Source organism: Ixodes scapularis, unplaced genomic scaffold (assembly GCF_016920785.2).
Source record: "Ixodes scapularis isolate PalLabHiFi unplaced genomic scaffold, ASM1692078v2 PGA_scaffold4__175_contigs__length_147842914, whole genome shotgun sequence".
Taxonomy (NCBI): Eukaryota; Metazoa; Arthropoda; class Arachnida; order Ixodida; family Ixodidae; genus Ixodes; species Ixodes scapularis.
The window spans coordinates 144,010,636-144,031,115 of NW_024609879.1; the positions used below are offsets into that span (position 1 = coordinate 144,010,636).

At 47.9% G+C, this 20,480-nt stretch overlaps 2 protein-coding genes across 2 annotated transcripts in view; one reads left to right on the top strand and one right to left on the bottom strand.

Moving 5' to 3' along the window:
* Positions 1–6,876, top strand: part of LOC120839163 — a 41,617-nt gene extending 34,741 nt beyond the window's left edge. The window contains exons 12-13 of the mRNA XM_040209409.2: positions 2,752–2,892; positions 6,769–6,876. Of these exons, the coding sequence (XP_040065343.2) occupies positions 2,752–2,892; positions 6,769–6,876 (249 nt within the window). The remainder of the gene's footprint in view (positions 1–2,751; positions 2,893–6,768) is intronic.
* Positions 6,877–13,420: 6,544 nt separating this feature from the next.
* Positions 13,421–14,393, bottom strand: LOC120839162. Its single transcript, XM_040209408.3, has one exon. The coding sequence runs from the start codon at positions 14,391–14,393 to the stop codon at positions 13,497–13,499; it is 897 nt and encodes a 298-aa protein (XP_040065342.2). The 3' UTR covers positions 13,421–13,496.
* Positions 14,394–20,480: the final 6,087 nt, after the last annotated feature.

Below are 20,480 nucleotides of genomic sequence, written 5' to 3' on the forward strand. Positions count from 1 at the left end.
CAGCTGTTGTTGGGACTGCTCTTGGGACAGCTGCATTTGCTGCTGGATCTGAATGATTTGCTGTTGCATTTGTTGTTGTGATTGTACGAGTGTTTCTCCTAGTCCTGTTTCTATTTGCGAGGGCATGGGGCCAGTGGGTTCGGGGATTACAGCCACTTCATCGGAAGCTGACACTGGTGAGGTTGTTTTTTTCCCCGGATGTGATTTGATTGCGGGTATGACCTGGGAGGGGTCTGGGGGTGGCGAGGATCTTGAGGGTGTAAGGAGTGTTCGGAGTTGCCTATTCTCCTCTCTAAGTTGCCGACTCTCCTCTTTAAGTTGTTGATTCTCAGCCCTTAGTTCCTTTAACTGGTTTAAAATTTCGGTTAGCTGCTGACTAACATCCGGCGCGCAGGACGAAGAGGAAGTGGTCTGCCTCTTTTGGTTGTTTTGTGGGAATAGCCGCGCTGCCCAGCTCACCCTGTTGTTGTCTGTTGGTTGACAGAGTGCTGCTGGTGCCTTGTCGCATTGTGGGTTGCTTGATCGTGTCCTGGAATTGGACCTTGGTCTTGAGGAAGACCGTTGCCTCGGTCCCGTCCTTTGTGGCCCTCTGGAGCGGGAGCGTGACCGGGAGTTGACGCGAGTGTCCTTTCGTCTTCGGTGATGGTTCGAGACAGATGTTGGTGGGCGGTGAGCCAGCTTTTTAGGGCACTCCTTGGAGCCCGTAGGGTGGGCGCCTGTGCATAGAGCACATCGGGGCGTACATTCGTGGCCTTTCGTTGGGTTGGAAACACCACACATCACGCACTTAACAGTGTCCGGGTTTGGGCACACATCAGCGCGATGACCGATCTCGTGGCATATGTAGCAGGCGTGACGGGTAGGTAGATACCAACTGCATGGAAGTGCTGCGTGCTCGAAGATGACATATTTCGGTAATTGCTTGCCGGTGAAAGTAATAAGAGCTGTCGATGTTTTTCCGATCATTCGGGCTGAAAGAACTTCATAGCCCGGCGAGTAGAGATTGTCGATTAGTTCTTGGCCAGTGGTCTCGGGCGGGATGCCACGCACCACGCCGCGAGCCGAGTCGTCGGGGGCGGCAATATAAGCGGTAACTTCATATTCGTTGTCACCAAAACGCAGGGTTGGAATGTCTCTGATGTGTCGGGCCAGGTCTTCACTTGGGGTGCTTGCGATGGCGATATTTTGTATTCTGTCCATGCGGACTTGGAATGTTGTCGAGTTTGGTCGGTCGCGGGTATGTTGCCGAGTTTTCTCCGCGATGGCGCGAGAGAGGTGGATAGTCTCGAGGTTGGCAAGATTTAAGGCTCCTCGCGGGCGAATAATAATTTTGAAATCGTCTCGAGGGAGCGGAGGTACCCCCCATTCACACTGGAAGCGGATCCGCGTTCGCGAAGCGGTTGCGAAAGCGGTTGTATAAAGATCCAGTGCAATTGCACGCGCATTTGATGTCATCGTGTGCGCGTGCAATTGTACTGAATCCTTATACAACCGCGTTCGCAACCGCTTTGCGAACGCGGATCCGCTTCCAGTGTGAATGAGCCCGTAGTCTTGGTTGTCTAGTTAGGGCCCTCTGCGGCGTCGGTTGAGAGACTGAGATTGTGGCCTCGGTATTTTGTGGCTTGACCTTTTTGGATCTTCGCCTGCGTATTTCTACCCAGTCGTCTCGTTCGGGTTGTTCTTCTTGGAGGGGGATGCCGGTAGCATCGCTTGCCTCCATGGCCGTTGCCATGCTTGGGTTGTGAGCCGGAGGCGGCGTGGGGTGAAGGCACGTGCCTAGCGCACGAGCACCGGGTAAAATGCTGCCTACCTGGTTAGTAGGCTTAGCGTGGCGGCCGTCGCTTGGGAACTTCGAGAAGCGATATTTCCGAGGGAAATTCACTCACGCGCTGGATGATGGTGTGCACTTGTTCCTTGCGACGAACTGCGTTGATTGAGACCAGAATTGTTGTTGGATTATACTTTTTGCCGGTGATTGAGATCTCTGAAAGCGGGAGCCCGTGAATAGTACATCAGCGCCAGTTGGCCCTCGTCTTCTTTTTCCCTCATTCTTGATAGGTATCCGAGCCATGCGAAGACACGTAGACGCAGGACTTCGGGGTGCCAAAGAATCTTTGATCACGTGCGAGACCGGGGAACCTTGCTTTCGACGAGTTGTGCCTTTTTCCAGCGGCGCTGCGCTTTCGTAAGAATTTTTTCCTGTTCTCAAAGGCAAGTCTCACCGTTTGCACACGGTTTTAAAAACACACTTCTTCGGCCAATGACGACGAACGAGTAAAAATCGTGTTTTCAGCTCGCTGCCGTCAGCCTCTGCAACGCTCCAAAAAGGCGTTGTTTCGACATGGAAGATGGCCGTCCGGTGGCCGCACTTGCGGCTGCCGCGACCAAGCGGGATGCGTGATCCAGCAAATTGTCATAGAGATCAGTGGCCACGACATTTCAAGATCCCACCTCGAGCTTATTATTAAGAAAAAACTAGTTTTTTTTTTATTTTTCGGATAATATCGGTTAATAAAGGTTACTGGTAAATAATTTACGGTTACAGTTATGGTTAAGGTTTTCATAAATTTCAAATAACGGTTTCGTTCCGGTTACGGTTAGTGAACACATTTTGTTTTAAACGGCTTTCGGTTTCGGTTACGGTTAAGGTTTTAGTCCCTGATTAAAAGCTCTCTTCACGTGTTCCGTTGTGATTGCCCTAAAACGGGCCGTGTAATGTGACTTCTCGCATGTTTCCCTTTATGTATCAAGGAACACGAGATCACTGGGATGCATCGCTTCTATCAAGTGTACAACTGTGAGTTAACCTGCTGTTCCGAAAAAAACACTCTGCATCAAACATTGTATAAAACTTCAGCAATACAAGGTCTTCGATGCGGCGTCGAAAATAAGGTGAGCGTCCCCTTTCAGAACTCTTCCCCCTTCCTTTTAGACAGAATCGTTTTCTGGCAGTCAAGACTAGAAAAGAGGAGAGACACTAAACCACTTACTACGATAGGCTCTTTGTGGTCATAATTTAACCTACGGGCTTTAAAGGGATACTGAACCGAAATTTGGATTTCGCAAAGTAAGGCTGCAGGAGTGTCGAACCGGACGCTACGAACCCCAAAACATCACTCGTACATCGATATCTCAAACGGATGGCCGTATTTTTGGAAAAGAAGGGCGCGATCAAGCGAGTTCTTTGACGTAACTGTCCCCCGGGAGAATATGAGAATGAGGAGAAGCGGCCTCGCTTCTCTCCTCCTCGCTTCAATCCACCAGCTTGACGGGACGTAGCGAGGAGGAGAGAGAATGGGAATCGTGACGTGCCTTGCCTTGTCGGCCCCGTCGGCCGGGTTCCATCGCGCACTTCTTTTCCAAAAAAATACGGCGATCCGTTAGATATATCGCCGTATGAGTGATATTTTTCGGTTTTGTAGCTTCCTGCCTATCCGCCCGGCCTTGTTTAGTGAGCTCGAAATTTCGGTTCAGTATCCCTTTAAGAATCCTAAAGAAAAGAAAAAGACCCACTAAATTCATGCCTGGCCGATTTCTTTACTACAATTGGTATCACAGATCGAGACACCAGAGGTCGCCGTTGGACGAGGACTGAGGAAAGGCAAAGCCCTGCCCTTCCTCAAGCGACGGCGCCTTTTGGTCTCGGCGATAGTTCCAAGTTATGGCCCGTTCACACTCTAGCGACCTCTTAGAACTGGGTGTCTTGAAACATCTCAAAACGAGGACAGACTGGCGCCATCTATTGGGTAGCAGCATAAACTTGGCGGTTCGGCATATTTTCTATTTCTCTCGCGCATTATCCTTTCTTTCTTGGCTCGAAAAACTTTTGTCAACGTTATAAACGAGCATTTCTTATAGGTATTACGCACATTTGACCTTGGAAATCCCTAAAAAACTTCGCTCTTGTGAAATGCAGTTCCAGGGTCACCGCTTAGATGGCGCCAGAATGCCAGTGTGTTCCCTCGCCCTAAGAAATTTTAAGAGGTTTCAACAGGTCTCGCCTCTCTCGGTCGTACTCGGCTGCAACAGTGTGAACGGGCCTTCAATCAATCTTTGATAACGATTTTAATAAAAAAATTCGCCGCGCATGAATGTTATTTTTTTTTTAGGATGCTTCGACACCATATTCAGGGTGTTTCACGAAAAGTGGATAGATTTGACAAATTCGATATTGCGAGAACAACAGGTCGCAACAAAAAAAAGGCTTGTGGTGTTTTGGTCCTGGGCCAAGGGCCTATTTAAGAAAATTATTAAAGTCCGGTAAAATTAGATCGTTACATATTTTTGGCGTAATTAACTTTTTTTAGCTTAGGCTTAGCTTAAGGCCTTGGTGAACACATTTTTTTAGCTTAAGGCTTAGCTTAAGGCCTTGGTTTAGCTTAGCTTAAGGCCTTGGTTTCAATTAGAACCTTGCTGAGCATCATGGAAAAACATTAAATCAATAAAGCGCAGAACAATCGAAGGCACGCGCGGCATTTTACGACTTTCTAAAAAACCGCACAACTTCAACGGGTTTTTGAAGTTTCGGTTTGCAATCGGAGCGCTTCGCGGCCCGGCAGAAACGCGCCCGTGGAGAAACATTGCATCCAGCCTCCGTTGCGTTGCGCGAGAAGAGCGCAGCAGAGGCAGCAGAACTTTTCTTCAACCGCAAAGCAAAAACGAATGCATGGCTGTGAGCCAGCCACCGTTTCTGACGCCCGTTATGCGTATACGGATCGAAATTCTTTCTAGAACAGTAAAGCAAACAGGGTCACTGGACACATCTGTATATCAAAAAGCAGTCCAACTGTATGTATGTAGTGTAGAACAAGGCTGGCCAAGACTGCGAGATTTGTTTTTCATTCTAGAACTCTTTTCGTCTTTGGAACACAGGAGGGGAAGTACGCTTACCAGGAAGCCGCGAGCCACACTAGAGCGTGCCAAGAGCCGGCTGGCAAGCCGCACTTGCCTCGAGACCACGGTGCTCGAGACCCAGATTGAAATTACGAGAAACGTGCTCTTGTTTATCTTAGGGTGCCTCAATGTCCTTCTGTTTAGAGTGATGCCACCCTTTATAGTACCCGATGACGACAGCACGCGCTCATAGGTAAAATACAAAGAAATCGACGAAAACGAAACGTGGCCATAGGTACACCATAGCAGAGTCAGAGCCATAAACGCGTGTATGGACACGCTCTTTCAGGCGCTTCTGAACAAAAAGTTAAAATAAAAGTGTGGGGCAAAATGGCCAGATGTCTCCACCCTCAGCAAAGCGCACATGAAGGCACCCTAGTTTATCCATGGTCCTCTATGACGCTCGTGGTGATTCCCTCTGTCCACAATGCGGCAGGAGACAAGGCCTCCACACTCACGGCAAAGAGCACGGCCAAGGGTACAGAGCACGAGCTCTTAGCAGTTGATCCCAGTGCGCGAGCGCTGCATTGACGCCTCCCATGGCTTAGGCCTCGCGTGCGTTGCATTCGCTTTGCTCCAAGTGTAAAACAAAGTGTAGTTCTGCCTTTAACCACGTGAACCGCGTCGACCGGATCTCGAGGCGAGTACTTAAGATTCGTAAAACAGTGTGTTTGATTTTAATGTGAACACATTTTAAAAGGAGAAGGTGAGAGTTAGATCGGTTCCGTCTCCCTCATTATATTTATCAGGCTGGGGGGTTCATTATGTGACGGGATAATCGTCGTTAAAAGTTGGATAATTAACTGAAATCTGTTCATTACAAATTTAAATTATTTGGTTTTAGGGGCCATGCTGTAAGTGCAGTATAGGTGGCAATTACAATCGGAGGCCGGATCATTAAAAAAAAATATGGTGAGAAGGTAATGGTTTACGAGATATTAGGGACTTTTAGCAAACCGTCACCGTGTTCCGCTTACCGCACTACCGGAGCCTTTTCTCCAGCCGATTTAGAAATGGCGCAAGAAAACAAAAAAAAGAAAAAAAGATTAGGCGCCGCAGTCTCTACTTACAGTGACGCTTAGAGAGGGGCGTTGTTGTTTCAGACACAGCTTCACTTGTGTCGTCAGCGCAGTCCGCAAGGAGACGCTGTCGACATTGTGACGACATGTTTGAAACGACTACGTCAGTATTCTAACCGCCATTGTGGGCAGGGCTTGCGGCACTCTTTTAGAGCTCAATTTTTAAATCGAGCGAAAAAACGCAAAATTTTGATCGATTAATATCTTAAAAACCAGCTTTTCACAATTTTTTTTTTCAACTGGTTTGGCCTCGAATAGTAATTGCCGTCAATACTGCAACTGCAATGTGACCCCTTAAACCAATATTTGAGAAGTCCATTAACACATTTCAGTTAATTAATGATGACGATTATCCCCTCATCTATGGCGAAGACAGCACACCTCTAGCTTTTACCCCCTTTAAGAAGAAATTTTGTTCCAATTAAAATCAAGCACCATGCCTGTATAGTAAATTGTTTAATTAAAAAGACCATCTTAATGTCTCGCGCGTGAGTCCATAAACTATTTGGGGACTCTCAAAATATTTTGGGAGCTCAACGTATCCACTCATACCGTCGTCAAGGCCTCCGCTGTTGTTTTCAGTCCTCAGCACCCTGAAAACAAGGAAGGGGAGGGGACGACAGCTACGAGGAGAGAAGGAATCCGTTCTTTTTGCACGGTTGATGCCCTCGCGGAAAACGAACACGCGCTCCGCAACGTTTTCATCTCTTGGGAAGTCGACAAGCTCTTTTTGCCGTGCTCACCAGAAAGCGCGTCCTGTTTGTGCAGCCCTTAACTCGTGCTACTGTATTTGCAGTTTTGCGTCAACGGCGTTTGTTATAACCGTGAAGATTGGATCCACGAGCACCTTCCCAATGGTTCCCTCGACATCCACCCGTATGTTCCGCCCGAGAACCCGTTTTAAATGGACTCAACGTACGCAATAAAATGGCGATGGAAGAACCCTCGAACGCTTCTGGGTCTTTATATTCCTAAACATGAACAACACATAGAGAGCAAAGCACTGATCTCTACGACGAGTTTTCTGAATCTTGCCTTTCCGCTCCACGATTGCGGACACGGGAAATTTTCGATCGGCCATCGCCTTGTTGGGGAGCCGGGCTATACAAAACGCGGGGCATTCTTTGTGCTCAATCACATTTTCTTTTCTTTTATCCGTGAGGATTCGTCATTGAATCTGCGCAAAGCTGAGCCGCTCTGCTCGTAGATATACATACAAAAGAGACACTGTCCGCTGAAAGCATATGGACCAAACTCTGCGGGCAGGCCTAAAGCGCGGCTTAAAGGGACATTGAAATAAAGAAGGAACAAATTAATACAGTAGATGAGAAACATTCTTTATTTAATTTTCTTTTCACACGCAAGAAAAACAACATTGTTTTTGCTGCAATATTTACGTTGTTAGATGCATTTTAGGTGGAGGTATAGCCCTGCTCTAGTGCGCATAACGAAAGGTCCTTAGCTAAGCGCCGTTTCTCGGCTCTCATTGGTTGAAGGGACGATTGACGTGTGAAATGTTTTGTGTAAAATTACTCCTCCGTGCCGTCATAGTATTGTTACCGACAATATATATATATATATATATATATATATATATATATATATATATATATATATATATATATTGCCGCGCGCAGGGTCACGGACTTGTAGAAAGTTCTCGTTTACTCTTGCTGCGGACATAACTATCGTTCATCCCTGTTTTTGTTGTTCTAGAAAGTGCTTGTTCATTCTCGCCCCGAGCGCGCTACGCTCGAACCTTCTCCGCCGAATCTTCGAGATACTGACTCACTCTAGATAAGAGGCCGCCCGCGACCTTGTCGAGTGAGTCTCGCCCCAGCGCTCGATTCTGCTGACACGCCGACTTCGACGCCCGCGACGCTCTGCTTTCTTCTGTTTCCTTCTTTATTTTTGGCACAAGTTCGCCACATTAAACGTTTATTTATTTCTGTTTATTTCTTGTTTATTGGTCACGACTCACCACCCGTGACAATATATATATATAAATAAACGAACATATGCAGATGAATGAACCGTACTTAATCCAATGAATCAAAGGATCAAAGTTTTTCAGGAACCCCCCCTAAAGCCAAAATAACGGCGGAGCCAGCACCGGGTGTCTTGGAACCTTTTAATATATCTTACGACGAGAGTTCCTGTATAGGCTTCCTACGGGAGCCAGACTTGCGTGTCTGTTTTCCACGTGCCGCCGCGTCGCTATTCGCCGAGATCCGATCACGTAAGGATCCGGATCAAATGCCGTGCAGGAAAGTAGACGCGTTGCACGCACCCCGACAATATGTTCCCCTGCTTTTGAGCGCGCCGCGCGCCTCCAACGCGTGGCGCCGCTATTTGCCGAATTCAGTCACGTGAGCAGCAGGATCAACATGCTGTGCTGGAAAGACGGCGCTACGGGGATGAACGCGCAACTCTGGTTCGCGTAGGGAGCCTATACAGGAACTCTAGTGCGTCCTACTCGTATGCGTTTGACCCTCGAACAGCACAGCCCAGCCCAAGTAGATGATGTAGCCAATGACATTCTTGAACTTTTCTAGGTCTACACATGTAGACATGTGAACATCAAGAAGACTGTTTGTGCATATCGTGTCATGAAAATGTGATAGCTGATGATTTATTTGCTTCGAAACCAGTGGGTGTGTGCTATTCTATTCAATGTAACCTCGTTATGAAAATAACAACAAGCTTTTTTTTTACCACATTTAATATCTAGCTTTTTTTACTCCAAATCTAGCCGTTTTCGGGCATATGTCTAGCGGGAATTTCATAAAGGAGTTGGCAACACTGAGCATTTCTGTCTCGTCGTTTACCTGCAAGTGAACGGCCCAGCGTGCTTCGTTTTTGTTGTTGTGCTCGACTTGTTTCGTGGTTGGGTGCCACAACCACCGGGCAGCACATGCGAGCAAAGACATGACGTTCCGCACTTTTCCGCGAGACGTGCAGTGACCAGCAAAATGAATCGTCGCCGTGTGTAGGGACTGGGTTCCCGTTAAGATCGAGATCCCGCTTATGCGGCAATCATCTCACAGGAGAGAGCTACAAGCTGAGTTCAGCGGACAGAAGGCTCGTAAGCTGAGGTGTGATGCTGTGCCAACGATATTAAACTACGTCCCTCGCCCAGATCGGATCGATCAATTTGTTTACGCAGCAAAACCGAAATCAACAGCTAGACCACCTGGAAACAATACCAGAAGTTGTATTCAGCACGCGTGCAGCCAAATTCTGTTTGACCCTCATGTGCCAATAGAGCGTGGCTACGATTCACCAAGCTCGTCCAAGTCAAGTGATGCCATGCATTTGAACGATTCGCCGGTTGCCTTCGACCCGCGGTCATCGCCTCTGAGGGAAAGACCCGCAGCCTCATCACCGATCCAGTGGAACCGCCGATATGTGTACCCAGATACTGCTTCGTGTACCTAGTTGCCGCTTGAGAGGCGAAATCTGCATACCTTGCTTTGCAAGCTCCCCTGATTCGATCGGCGGCCGTCGCAATTGTGTTTGCGCGAAACGGCATACGTTTGCTGGAAGCTTAATGCTGTTTTCGAGTAATATCCCGCTAAAAGGCGTGACTTTTTTTGCACACCCTTGGGAACTGCAATAAAAGAACCTTATTTCAGTAGGGTACAGCCTAGGACAGTGGTTCTCATTCATCGATGTTTCGCGGACCCCTTGTGGATCGGCGGAGATGATGGAGGACCCCGTTCGTGGTGAGAGTTATATCCATTTAATATATGGATATAACTAAGGGCTAGTGTGAAGTAGGCCTCTCTTATTGACGTTCACACGAAATAACTCGCCCGAAAACTGAAACATTTCTTTTCGACCTGAAAAAAATAGAACTTTTATTGCCGGGCTTGACTGATGAGGCCGCGCTTCGCGGACCCCCATTTGAGAACCGCCTGCCTAGGAGACTATATAATTTGAAACAAAATACGAGACATCCATCGACCAACGCTTGTTATCCCGACCATCCGACAAACCTTTGCGTTTTGTGACGTCACGCAGCAGCTACGGATGTCAGCCATTGACACTGGCGAAATTCGGGGTGCAGTTTCGTACATAGGCTCATGAGAGGTTTAGTCAATAACGGGAGATCATATATCAAAATAAAAATGTCATTTGTGTACATGAAGGCTCCCTCTACGTAACGAGCGCAAAAACTTAAGTACTTACGGTTTCGACCGGACAATCCCTTTAAAGCATAACGTCGGCCTAACGTATACGGTTTAACATGAGCCCAGCGCATACCCGCGTCCCCCCTCGCGTCAAACAGCTGCGCGTACCGGTGGACGACGTTAGACCTCAAAGCCTAACGATACGCCTATACACCAACTCATGTTTACAAACGAACCGGAGCGCCCTTAGCGGACGCCACCGGCGCCGCGCATGCGCGATGGGGGTGTGGGCAAGAAGCTCGTCGGTGTGAGCCCCCCTGCCCTTTTTCGCGTTCGAATCGTTAATTCTACGTCTTCCTGGCGATGTCTGACTATCTTGAGCGGCGTCAGCGAAATTACCGACGCTCGTTACACCGCAAAACTTCGCGTGAATAATGTGACATGTGGCGATTCATTCCGCGTGGACGCCGCAGTATGTATTTTTTTTTTTTTTTTTTATTTTACCTTTAGGGCACATGGCATTACAGAGGGGAGGGAGAACAATAGTAAGCATAATAAACAATTGGAACAAAATATACAATACCTAAAGAACAGGGAACATGAAATTGGCAATAGATGTGCAAAAAAGTGCATGGTCATTAATTGATGTGAGCGATGCAGGTAAGCGATTCCAGTCTTTGGAAGTCCTGGGAATAAAAGAGTCACAATAAACGTTAAAGTGGCAAAATGGGACACCGACTTTGTGACGATGATCAAGGCGTGCTGAAACAAAGTAGGGGGGGGGATGATTAGTTGTGATTTAAGGTGAGGAATAGGGTGATAGATTTTATGAAAAAGTCAAATACGAGAGACTGTGCGACGATGTGCGAGGCTTGGGAGTAACAAATTATCTTTCATTGATGTAACGCTTGCGGTGCGGTTATAATTGGCCATTATGAAACGTGCAGCTCTGTTCTGAATACCTTTAAGTGAATCAATGAGGTAAAGGGTAGAGGGATCCCAGATGGAAGCTGCATAGCTGGGACCTAACTAGTGTTTTATAAAGGAATAGTTCGAGTGTTTATAAAGGAATAGAAAGGAACGCTAAGGCCTGCTTTGCATGTTGAGATTTCGCTCGCAATTTTCAATCGCGACTCCACTCGGTCTGCAAAAGCGTGAACCGTAGCTGAGATAGTCGACGTTTGATACTGAAAATCGCAAGCAGAATCGGATTAAGTGAATTATGGATAACAAGTCGGTGATGGTCACTGGAAACAATGATCAACATCGTTGTGTATCTACTGTTTACATCGAGCCGGCTTACCAACTTTCAAATTTAAGTCTTTGAGGCCTGCACTTACTTCTTATCGCAAGTACCGAGCCAACATTTGGTTTACGGGCCGGCGTCCTCTAAGAGAGCAGACGAAAAGCAGAAACGTTTGAAAGAGGAGACGACAGCTCGAAAGATCAGGCCGCCGTTTGAACTTGAAGATGCACTGAACGTAGTCCGCAGGTGGTCCGCACAACTTGACGGTTTTCTGGCGTTCATGTTGGAACAAAACAAATAAGTCTGATGACCTCAAGTATCCGCGAATTCAACCCAAAGTGCTGCCCGCCCAAGCAATCGTTGTCCGACGGCGTCTGCTTTTCCCTTTTCACGGCACATATCCAGATTCTCGGACGAATCACATAAAAATTGAGGCTTCAAACCTTTCACGACACTTTTGGTATACGGCCACAGTCGCGGCGTTTTGACGAGAAGGCAGGTTTTTGTCTGGTTCCTTTCAAAACAACGCATGGAATACATGTCTGGCATGGGGGCTTCTGCCCACAGCCCCCGACCGGAAGTGCGACCAACGCGCCACCACCGCGCCGTGACGTCACAGAGATGAGTTCGTGTATAGTTAGGCCTAACGTAAAGCCAGCGCGTACACGCGTCGCCCCCCCCCCCCCCCCCTCCCCCTTTCCCCTTTTCCGCTGCGCCGCCAGCAATTCGATTGACTCCTTAGCATAGATGACGCCGTTGTTATGAAGCCGCATGACGCGTCGCGGCTAATGGTAATTTAGGTGCCGTTCCGCATGGTACAGACAACGTCGGCTTCACTCCATGTCCATGGGACAGTTCATGCATTCTCATGTTTAAACAAATCTAAAATGTTACTCTGGACAAAAAATCTCTTTGTTTTCTCAGGTTACAGCATTTCGTGATTGTGACTGTATCTTGCTGCATGGGCGAGACGCTTGGACATTTACGTCGCGGCAGAGAAACGCTATTCTAAAACTCTCTTGCGTAGCGTGCGCTAACGCAAGCGCTAAATGTAGCGCTAGCGTGCGCCAAAATTGCTTTCGTTATTCTCAAACTCCCTAATGACATCGTCTCTCGAGAACGGCTTGGGAGGGACGACTTTTGCAGATCTTTTGAATTCCGTGCGTATTTCGAACGGAAGTTTTGCGCACTTCTGTTCCAGTCACTTTCTCGACATATATCACAGCGGGAATCGCCTTTCCAGAGCTTTGTACTCTCATCTGCCATAAAGTACTTTACTCTTGTCCTTCTGTAGTCAATTGCAAAACGAGAACGGCATGGCGTCTTTTTGTAATACCCGGCCTTCTGCACGCTCTCGTTGCCTTCCACCGTGCGCTGGTTGCGCGAGCACGGTGGAAGCTCACGAGCCTCCTAAGTGTTATCGAAGCCAAGAAGCTCGCGTTCGAGGCGGGACAACAGCTGAAATGCGTCCCTGCCGTTTTCATCCTTTAAAGGGGGATAATGAACCAAATAATTTAGTGTACATAATAAGTGGCGCACGTTCTTTCCACGAGCCAGCAGCAGCCGGTGTGCGCGAGCATGCGCAACGAAAATGACGCCGAAGACCTTTAAGAGGACAGTGAAATGCATGGGCTTCGGGCCAAAGCAGAATAAAGACAGGTTTTCATCTCTACAAGTGCAAAGCTACGTGCTTGTTAGACCGCTTAATCGCTTACCTTTGGCACCAGACACCAGTTGTAGATGAAAAACTTCTCTTTATTCTCCTTTGGCCCGAAGCCCATACATTTCACTGTCCTCTTAACCGCGAATGGAGATCTCTGACGTCATTTTTGTTGCGTGTGCTCGCGCACACCGGCGGCTGCTGGCTCGTGGAAAGAGCGTGCGCCACTTATTATGGACACTAAATTCCTTGGTTCAGTATCCCTTTAAAGCAGTACTCACACAGGGAAATCCCATGAGATATTTCCCCGGAGCTCGCATATCACGTGACGTGATGCGTTTGTGATGTGGCACGTTGACGCCAGCTCCGCGGTGGAGGGCGGAGGGAATGCACGGGGAGTACATGATGATGATGACAACATTTAATTTGCCCATAGATGGGGTCAGGGAAGGGGGAGTGTTGAGAGAGCCTCCCCCTCTCCCCCCTCAGTCGGCGGCCAGGAGTTCTTGTTCCTTGGCGGCGGCCTCGGCCATCTGGACCAGACGGACCTGTTCACCCGGGTCCGAGCTGAGCAGCACGGTCTCCCACTGCTCGGAGGTTCTAATGTTTAGCATTAAAGTTTGAGCTCTGTTTCTGTTGTTTCTATGTTTTTTAAAGGGGCAGGCCCAGACCATATGTTGCAGGTCGGCCCTGTCCCCGCAATGCTTACATGCGCTGGAGTAAAGCCCCGGATAGCAGTGACTGTACGCCACGGGGTTTGGAAATGTATTAGTTTGAAGAAGGCGCCACGCCACTGCCTGCCATTTGGACAGAGTCCTGTCTGCTGCGGGGTATTTAGCCCTTCCCAGCCTGTAGTGGTTAATCACGTCCCGATAGGCAACCAGCCTGTCTCTGTCCGACCGGCGGAACGAGTGTGCGTCAAAGATGTTGGTGACGTCGGCCCGGTCGGTTAAGCCTCGAGCCGCGTCGTGCGCCTTCTCATTCCCCGGGAGGCCAGAGTGAGCTGGCGCCCACACGATGTGAACTCCCCTAACTCGATCTCCGTGGAAACCGGTCCGTAGAATTTTGAGTGCCTCGGACGATATGCGTCCCCTCGTGTAATTTAAAATTGCCGGCTTGGAGTCGCTTACTATGAATTTGATCCGGGAGGACGAGGTCATTGCCAGTGCAATGGCTGCCTCCTCCCCAACCTCGGATGAAGTCGTGAAGACCGTGCCAGAATTAATTAACTTGCCCTCTCGATCAACTACCGATGTGGCCATGGCGTCGCGACTACTGTAATCTGCGGCGTCCACGTAAACCACGTCCTCGAGGTGTGCGAACCTTTTATCTAGTGCTTGTGCTCTGGCCTGCCTGCGTTCCGTATTGTGTTCGGGGTGCATGTTTCTTGGTAATGGTGGGATATGTATATGCCCCCTGATATCGGGTGGAATGTCGTGTTTTTCCCCGAGTCTTCCTTCGTAGTTGATATGTAGCGTCTGGAGGATGTGTCTGCCAGTCGGACTCTTGGTGAGCCTTTCCATCTGCGCTATCCTCTGTGCTTCTACTAGCTCGTCTAGCGTGTTGTGCAATCCTAGTGCTTCAAAGCGCTCGTTGGAGGCCGTGATTGGTATGCCGATTGCCTGCTTGTAAGCCCTTTTTATTAAAGCGTTGATTTTATTGCGCTCATCTGCCTTGAGGTCAAGGAAGGGAGCGACGTAGGTTACTCGACTCAGGACGAATGCCTGGACCAGCCTGATTAAGTTGCCCTCCTTCATTCCGTGATGCCTATTGGCTATCCGCGAAATGAGGCGGGTGGTTTGACACACACTTTTTTCGAGTGTTCGGATTGTCTCGATGTTGTGGCCGTTCTCCTGAATTTTCAAGCCTAAGACCCTAATGCTGTGTACTACCGGGATGGGCAGCCCCCCGCAAGCGTATAGATGAATTCGTGGTTTTTCGGTGGTTGCTTCCTTTTTCTGCCCTCTCCGGGTTGGCCGATAAAGGAGCAGCTCCGATTTTTGTGGGGAGCAGCTTAAGCCTTTCGGTTCCACGTACCCTTCCACCGCGTTTATTGCCTGCTGTAGTGTGTCCTGCACGTGCCCGTCGCTGCCGCCAGCCACCCAGAGTGTGACGTCGTCAGTATACAGGCTGTGATTTAGGCCGTGTATTTTCTCTAAGAGGCTGGGTAGGCCGATCATAGCGACGTTGAAGAGGAAAGGCGAGAGGACAGAGCCTTGCGGCGTGCCTCTGCTCCCCAACTCCAGCTCGCCAGACTCAACCCCCCCTACTGTCAGGGTGACCGTCCTGTCAGATAAAAAATCCCTGATGTAGTCGTAGGTCCTTTGACCTACCTCCAACTGTTCTAAGTTCTCTAGAATTGCTGCGTGTTTTACATTATCAAACGCCTTTGTGAGGTCGAGCCCCACAATGGCCCTGGTGTCTAGCGGGGAACATTCCTCCCCATCTATAATTTGATGTTGGAGCCTCAGCATCACGTCTTGAGTCGAGAGCCTGGGCCGAAAACCTATCATGGTATGGGGAAAGAGTCCCTTCTCATCCATATACTTGTTTAGTCTCGGGGAGTACAATTATAAACAATACCTGTTTGGCGGCGAGTCAATTTTTTTTTTCACGGTATTTTGTCGGGAACCACTTTGGGGTCAAGATTAGAAACCGCAAGCTTCGAACTGCTAACGCTGGCTGTGCAAAACCTGGACAGTGTAAAACAACGATGCTGAGAAGGGAGTTGTGTTTTGATCGCCTATCATGACGTCACACATATTCCTCCGCCGATTTCTGCCCCATGCGAGTACTGCTTTGCGCACCGTGTCTGCTATACTGAAGCGAGCTGTGCCTGTGCTGCCCTTGTGGGCTATTGCGCTTTCGGAGATAGTTGAAAGCAAACATTGATATGAAAACAGATTTTGTTAGCTTCAATGAAACACTCTTTTTTCTTTTTTTTTCTTTGAAAATGTTTTTTTCGAGTAAAGTTTCTGTGTTGTGGGCATGTTTTTACAGCCGGAAGTTAGTCTGCCCCAATGGGCGTCTGGTGTCTCAGCTGTACAGTGTGTCTCAAATAGTGGAAAGGCTCTTTCAATCAACCGCAAAAATCGGTTTTCTACCCTATCGCGCTAAGATTTTGTGCAGCGTTGCCCGCAGGTGGTGCATTTTTTCTCTAAAATTGACGAAGAGCGTACTTACTTCAGGAAAAAGTAAAAAAAAGAAAGAAGGCTTAACTTCTATGTAAACACAGCGAAGCCATCGGTCTTCAAACAGTAGGGTGCCCTGTTCGAAGACCGGTGGCTTCGCTACGTTTCCATAAAAGCTTAGCTTTTCTTTTTACTTTTTTTTTTTTTTTGCAAATTTATTGAGGAAATTTGCCACCTGTGGGTAACGCTGCACAATATTGGAGCGTGATAGGTTAAAAAACCGATTTTTGCGGTTGATTTAAAAAGCCTAGCCGCTATTTGAGGCACCCTGTAGATGAGCAATTTAGCCAGTGCAGTACAAGCGCTAGCCTGCGCTCTTTAACGTGCACAACGCAGAAGTGATATACGGCTGCACGCCAGTACGATGCACATCCAGATAGAAACTGGCAGGGGTGGGGATTGATTCCTGGGCTGAGGTGAGTTTCATAAACTCACCCAAGTGTAAACGTACCCTTATCGTTTGCAGCGCTCGCGAGACGTGATCGTGAAAGCGGCGTTCTAGCGTTCCATCATGCACGAGCTACGGTCCAATACAAGCGTTTCTCAGCGTTTTACGATGTACGCTAAAAAGAGACCGGAAGGACTAAACAATCAACAAAATAAGTCTGCACCCTTTACACTTTTCTGTTGATTTCTTAGCTTGAGATTTACGAGCAAGGTGGATGACCGTAAATTTACGCACAATTAAAACGTGACCTAAAAATAATCGCTTTATGAGGACAGGTGCGCTGCAAAACTTTAGGGCTACTTGCCTTTCGAAGCGAAATGACTGGAACATACCTGGACAAATTTATGAACGCCCTATTGCTACCTGCCAAACGGCTAGTAAATTTTTGAAAGGGTAAAAACAGCGCAAAAACGACACAGACAGAGAAGATGTACACACACAGAGCGCTGACTTTGAACTGTTCATTTCAAACAGAGCGCTGACTTTCAACTGTTTAATATCGTAAAAGCTTACCTCTGTATCTTTTCGGCATACCGAGAGCAAGTCCTCCTCTTCTTGCTCAGGGGTTGAGGTGACGTCAGAACGACACCGTGCTCTGATTGGTTCCGATCGGAAGGACAGTGGGTAGACTGCTGTGCTATATATATGCCTTGAGGTCTACCCGCTATTTTTTTTTTTTTTCAGTCAGTTATTAGACTTTTTGCTATATCCCCCAAACGCCCTGACCGGCACTCGAGGAATCGTGGGAACGGTGTTCCTTCAGCCCCCGAGTAATCGGTAATTTTGATAAATTTTATGGTTACACAGTCTCGAGTGTAATTTTAGAGTCGCACCAGACAAGCGTCGTATAGAGCTCAAGAACTTGTCACATCACTTTTAAAAATTCTCTTCAATGTCAGAATTTTCGATACTGTGCATGCTGTCCACCCTTCAACCTGGCCTGAGCTGAAGAAATGTCTTACAATATTATAATTCTCGTGATTGTTGTTTTAGCAGGAATTGCTTAAAAAGCAATGAATTCCCAATAACCAAAACCAGGATTTAGCTCGGATTCAGCGGGGCTGTTTATAGCATTTTTAGCGCTTCTGACTTAAGCGTCTTTGAAGCAGTACAAAAATGATAATAATGTCAAAGATTTCGGCAGCTCAGCCAGGTTGAAGGGTGGGCAGTATGCACAGTATCGAAAATTCTGACATTGACGAAAATTGGTAAAAGTGATATTATAGGTCCTTGGGCTCTATACGAGGCTTGTTCAGAGTGACTCCGAATTGCACTCAGAACTCTGTAACCATGCCATAGGTCGAAATCACCGATCACTAGGGAGCTGAAGGAACACCGTTCCCATGATTCCTCGAGTGCTGGCCGGAGCGCTTGGGGGATTTAGTAAATGGCCTATAAAAGCTCGACATTCTGACCTGTGCAAGAAGCAGGCGAACTTTCACTCCGCATTTGAACCATGGTCGCAATTACGACGGTTGCACAATTTACAGAGCAGCGAAGCCGTTTTTGCGGAAACGAACATCTTTATTCTGCATCAACAAGCGCAAACAAATCGATCAAGCCGAATCAAGCAAAATGGTTTGCATGGGACATTATGGGCAGTCCCGCTATAAAGCACCTGCACACCGCCTCCGAGGGCGCCTATACTTAGGACAGTTGTTTCCTGCAAATCAGGTCGGTTAAAGAGAACTTCCCCTAAACACCTTGCAATCATAAAACCAGACAAGCTGAACGAGCTGCGCGACTTGAGCACGCCGCAAACATCGGCGGCCAGATTTGTTATCCTTTTAAGCCAAAGCGGAAAAAGCAGTATCGGGATATTTTTAGAAAACAATAATGACTCTTTCTAGATTATTTGTAAAAAAACGACGACGACGAAGAGTCCGGTAGGACCATTGTCTACATTGCTCAAAAGGTAAATGACAATTTTATATATATATCTGTCACCGAATCTTTTGCAACCCCTCGTTCTTCAACGAGGGGCAGCTGTCCTCGGCTCTTGAAGCAGTGACCCGTCTCCGAGCAACGGGGATTAAGGAAAATGAGCCATCCAAACGCACCGCCACAAGCATGCAGCGCAGTCCAATCAGCCGAAGCATCCAACATCTCTGAGTGCTCCCCTGATAACGTCATGGAGGAGTCTGATGACGAAGGTGGATGGATCACCAAAGTAGCAAAGAAACGACGCCACGGATCCAATTCGATTGAGGCGACGATCATCACTCAGCCTACTCACAACCTTGTGGTCATTGTCAAACCTACTAATCCGACCACGATCATCACTAACATGAATCCTCTGGCTCTGAAACAGATGCTAGAAAACCTGGCACCAGACGGAGTAATCCAAATTCGACCAAATTATCGCCTTAACCTATTGGCCATAGATGCAAGAAATATAGAATCAACGAAGTCCCTTCTTCAGCTGAAGAAGCTTGGCACAATTCAAGTTCAGACGTATGAGCCAGCACCCCCATCTTCCAATGTTGGCGTTATTCGCAGCATATCAACAGAAATCACAGACGCGGACCTCTGGGCATCAATAAGGGAAAAAGCACCAGTCATTCAAGTGAGGAGACTCGGCAAGACAGAGGCGGTAAAGCTTGTCTTCTCCACCAGAACCTCACCAGAATACGTCTTTGTGGGACACATACGATACAGTGTCCTTTCCTACCTCGAAAAACCGCGGCAGTGTCCTAAGTGTAACCGCTTCGGACATCTGGCGAGCACATGCTCCAAAACGCAACGCTGCAGCCGATGTGGTGGAGAACATGTCGTCAGCGAGTGCGAAGCGAAGCAACCAAGGTGCATAAACTGCAAGAGAGGCCACGATGCCACGTCCCGGAACTGCCCAGCCTACAAAGCTGAAAAGCAGATAACTAACTACAGAAGCTCGAACAATGTCGACTATACGTCTGCCAAAACTGTCATCACGAATGAACAAAAGGTTCGAGGACTGGAGAAGCACCGCACTCCCCACAAGCAAAAGCAAAGCTTGAAAGGAGACAAGAAAGCTATCATCCCAGAGATGAATGAAACCGATTTTCCTCCGTTGGATACGCTGTCATCAGAAATCATGCCGAAGCCAATGGTCCCGTCTGCAGAGCAGCCAGAGTCTTCACCCAAGAATGCAGAAGCTGTTTCGACTCAGAATACTTCTAAGAACCAAGAAGTACCAAGAAAATGGGTAAGAGAACACCCAGCTCAAAAGAAGCCAAGATTAGTTGCAACACCCAAGTCTCAAAGCCTTGGTGATGCGTTGTGCACAATTGTCACGTTGTTGCGCTCCTTCCTCACTTCTCTCCAGTCACCCATCGCTCAAGCAATGATCACAATTATCGACATTGTTGTTCCACTTGCCACTTCCTGATGCAACTAGACTGCTTCATCGGGAACAACACATCGCAAAGTGAAAAAACGAAACATACAAAGAATACACTTCCTCGCTGCAATAAAAGCAGCTTATTTCCCACAATAATACAGTGGAATGTCAATGGGCTTCGAAACAAGATGAATGACTTACGGCAACATTTACGGAGACACGAAGTCGAGGTACTCGCCCTTCAGGAAACCAACTTGAAGTCAGGAGCGATCCGATTATCCCCCTACGTTATCTACACTAGTACTCCCCGAACAACATCAACAACAACAGACGCACCTAAGGCATCTCTATTTGGACACAGAGACTTACCTCAGTTCCAAGTGGATCTTTCAGATCTCTGCGACCAAAGCGCAGAATACGTGGCTGTCACGATACAAAAAGACATCTCGGACGCCATGACAATCGTATCGGTATATATTCGGCCCAGTTCTCCTTGGAATCCTTCCATCTT

Coding starts and splice junctions, on each gene's coding strand:
- LOC120839162 (XM_040209408.3), bottom strand. CDS start 14,393: ATGCACCCCGAACACAATACGGAACGCAGGCAGGCCAGAGCACAAGCA.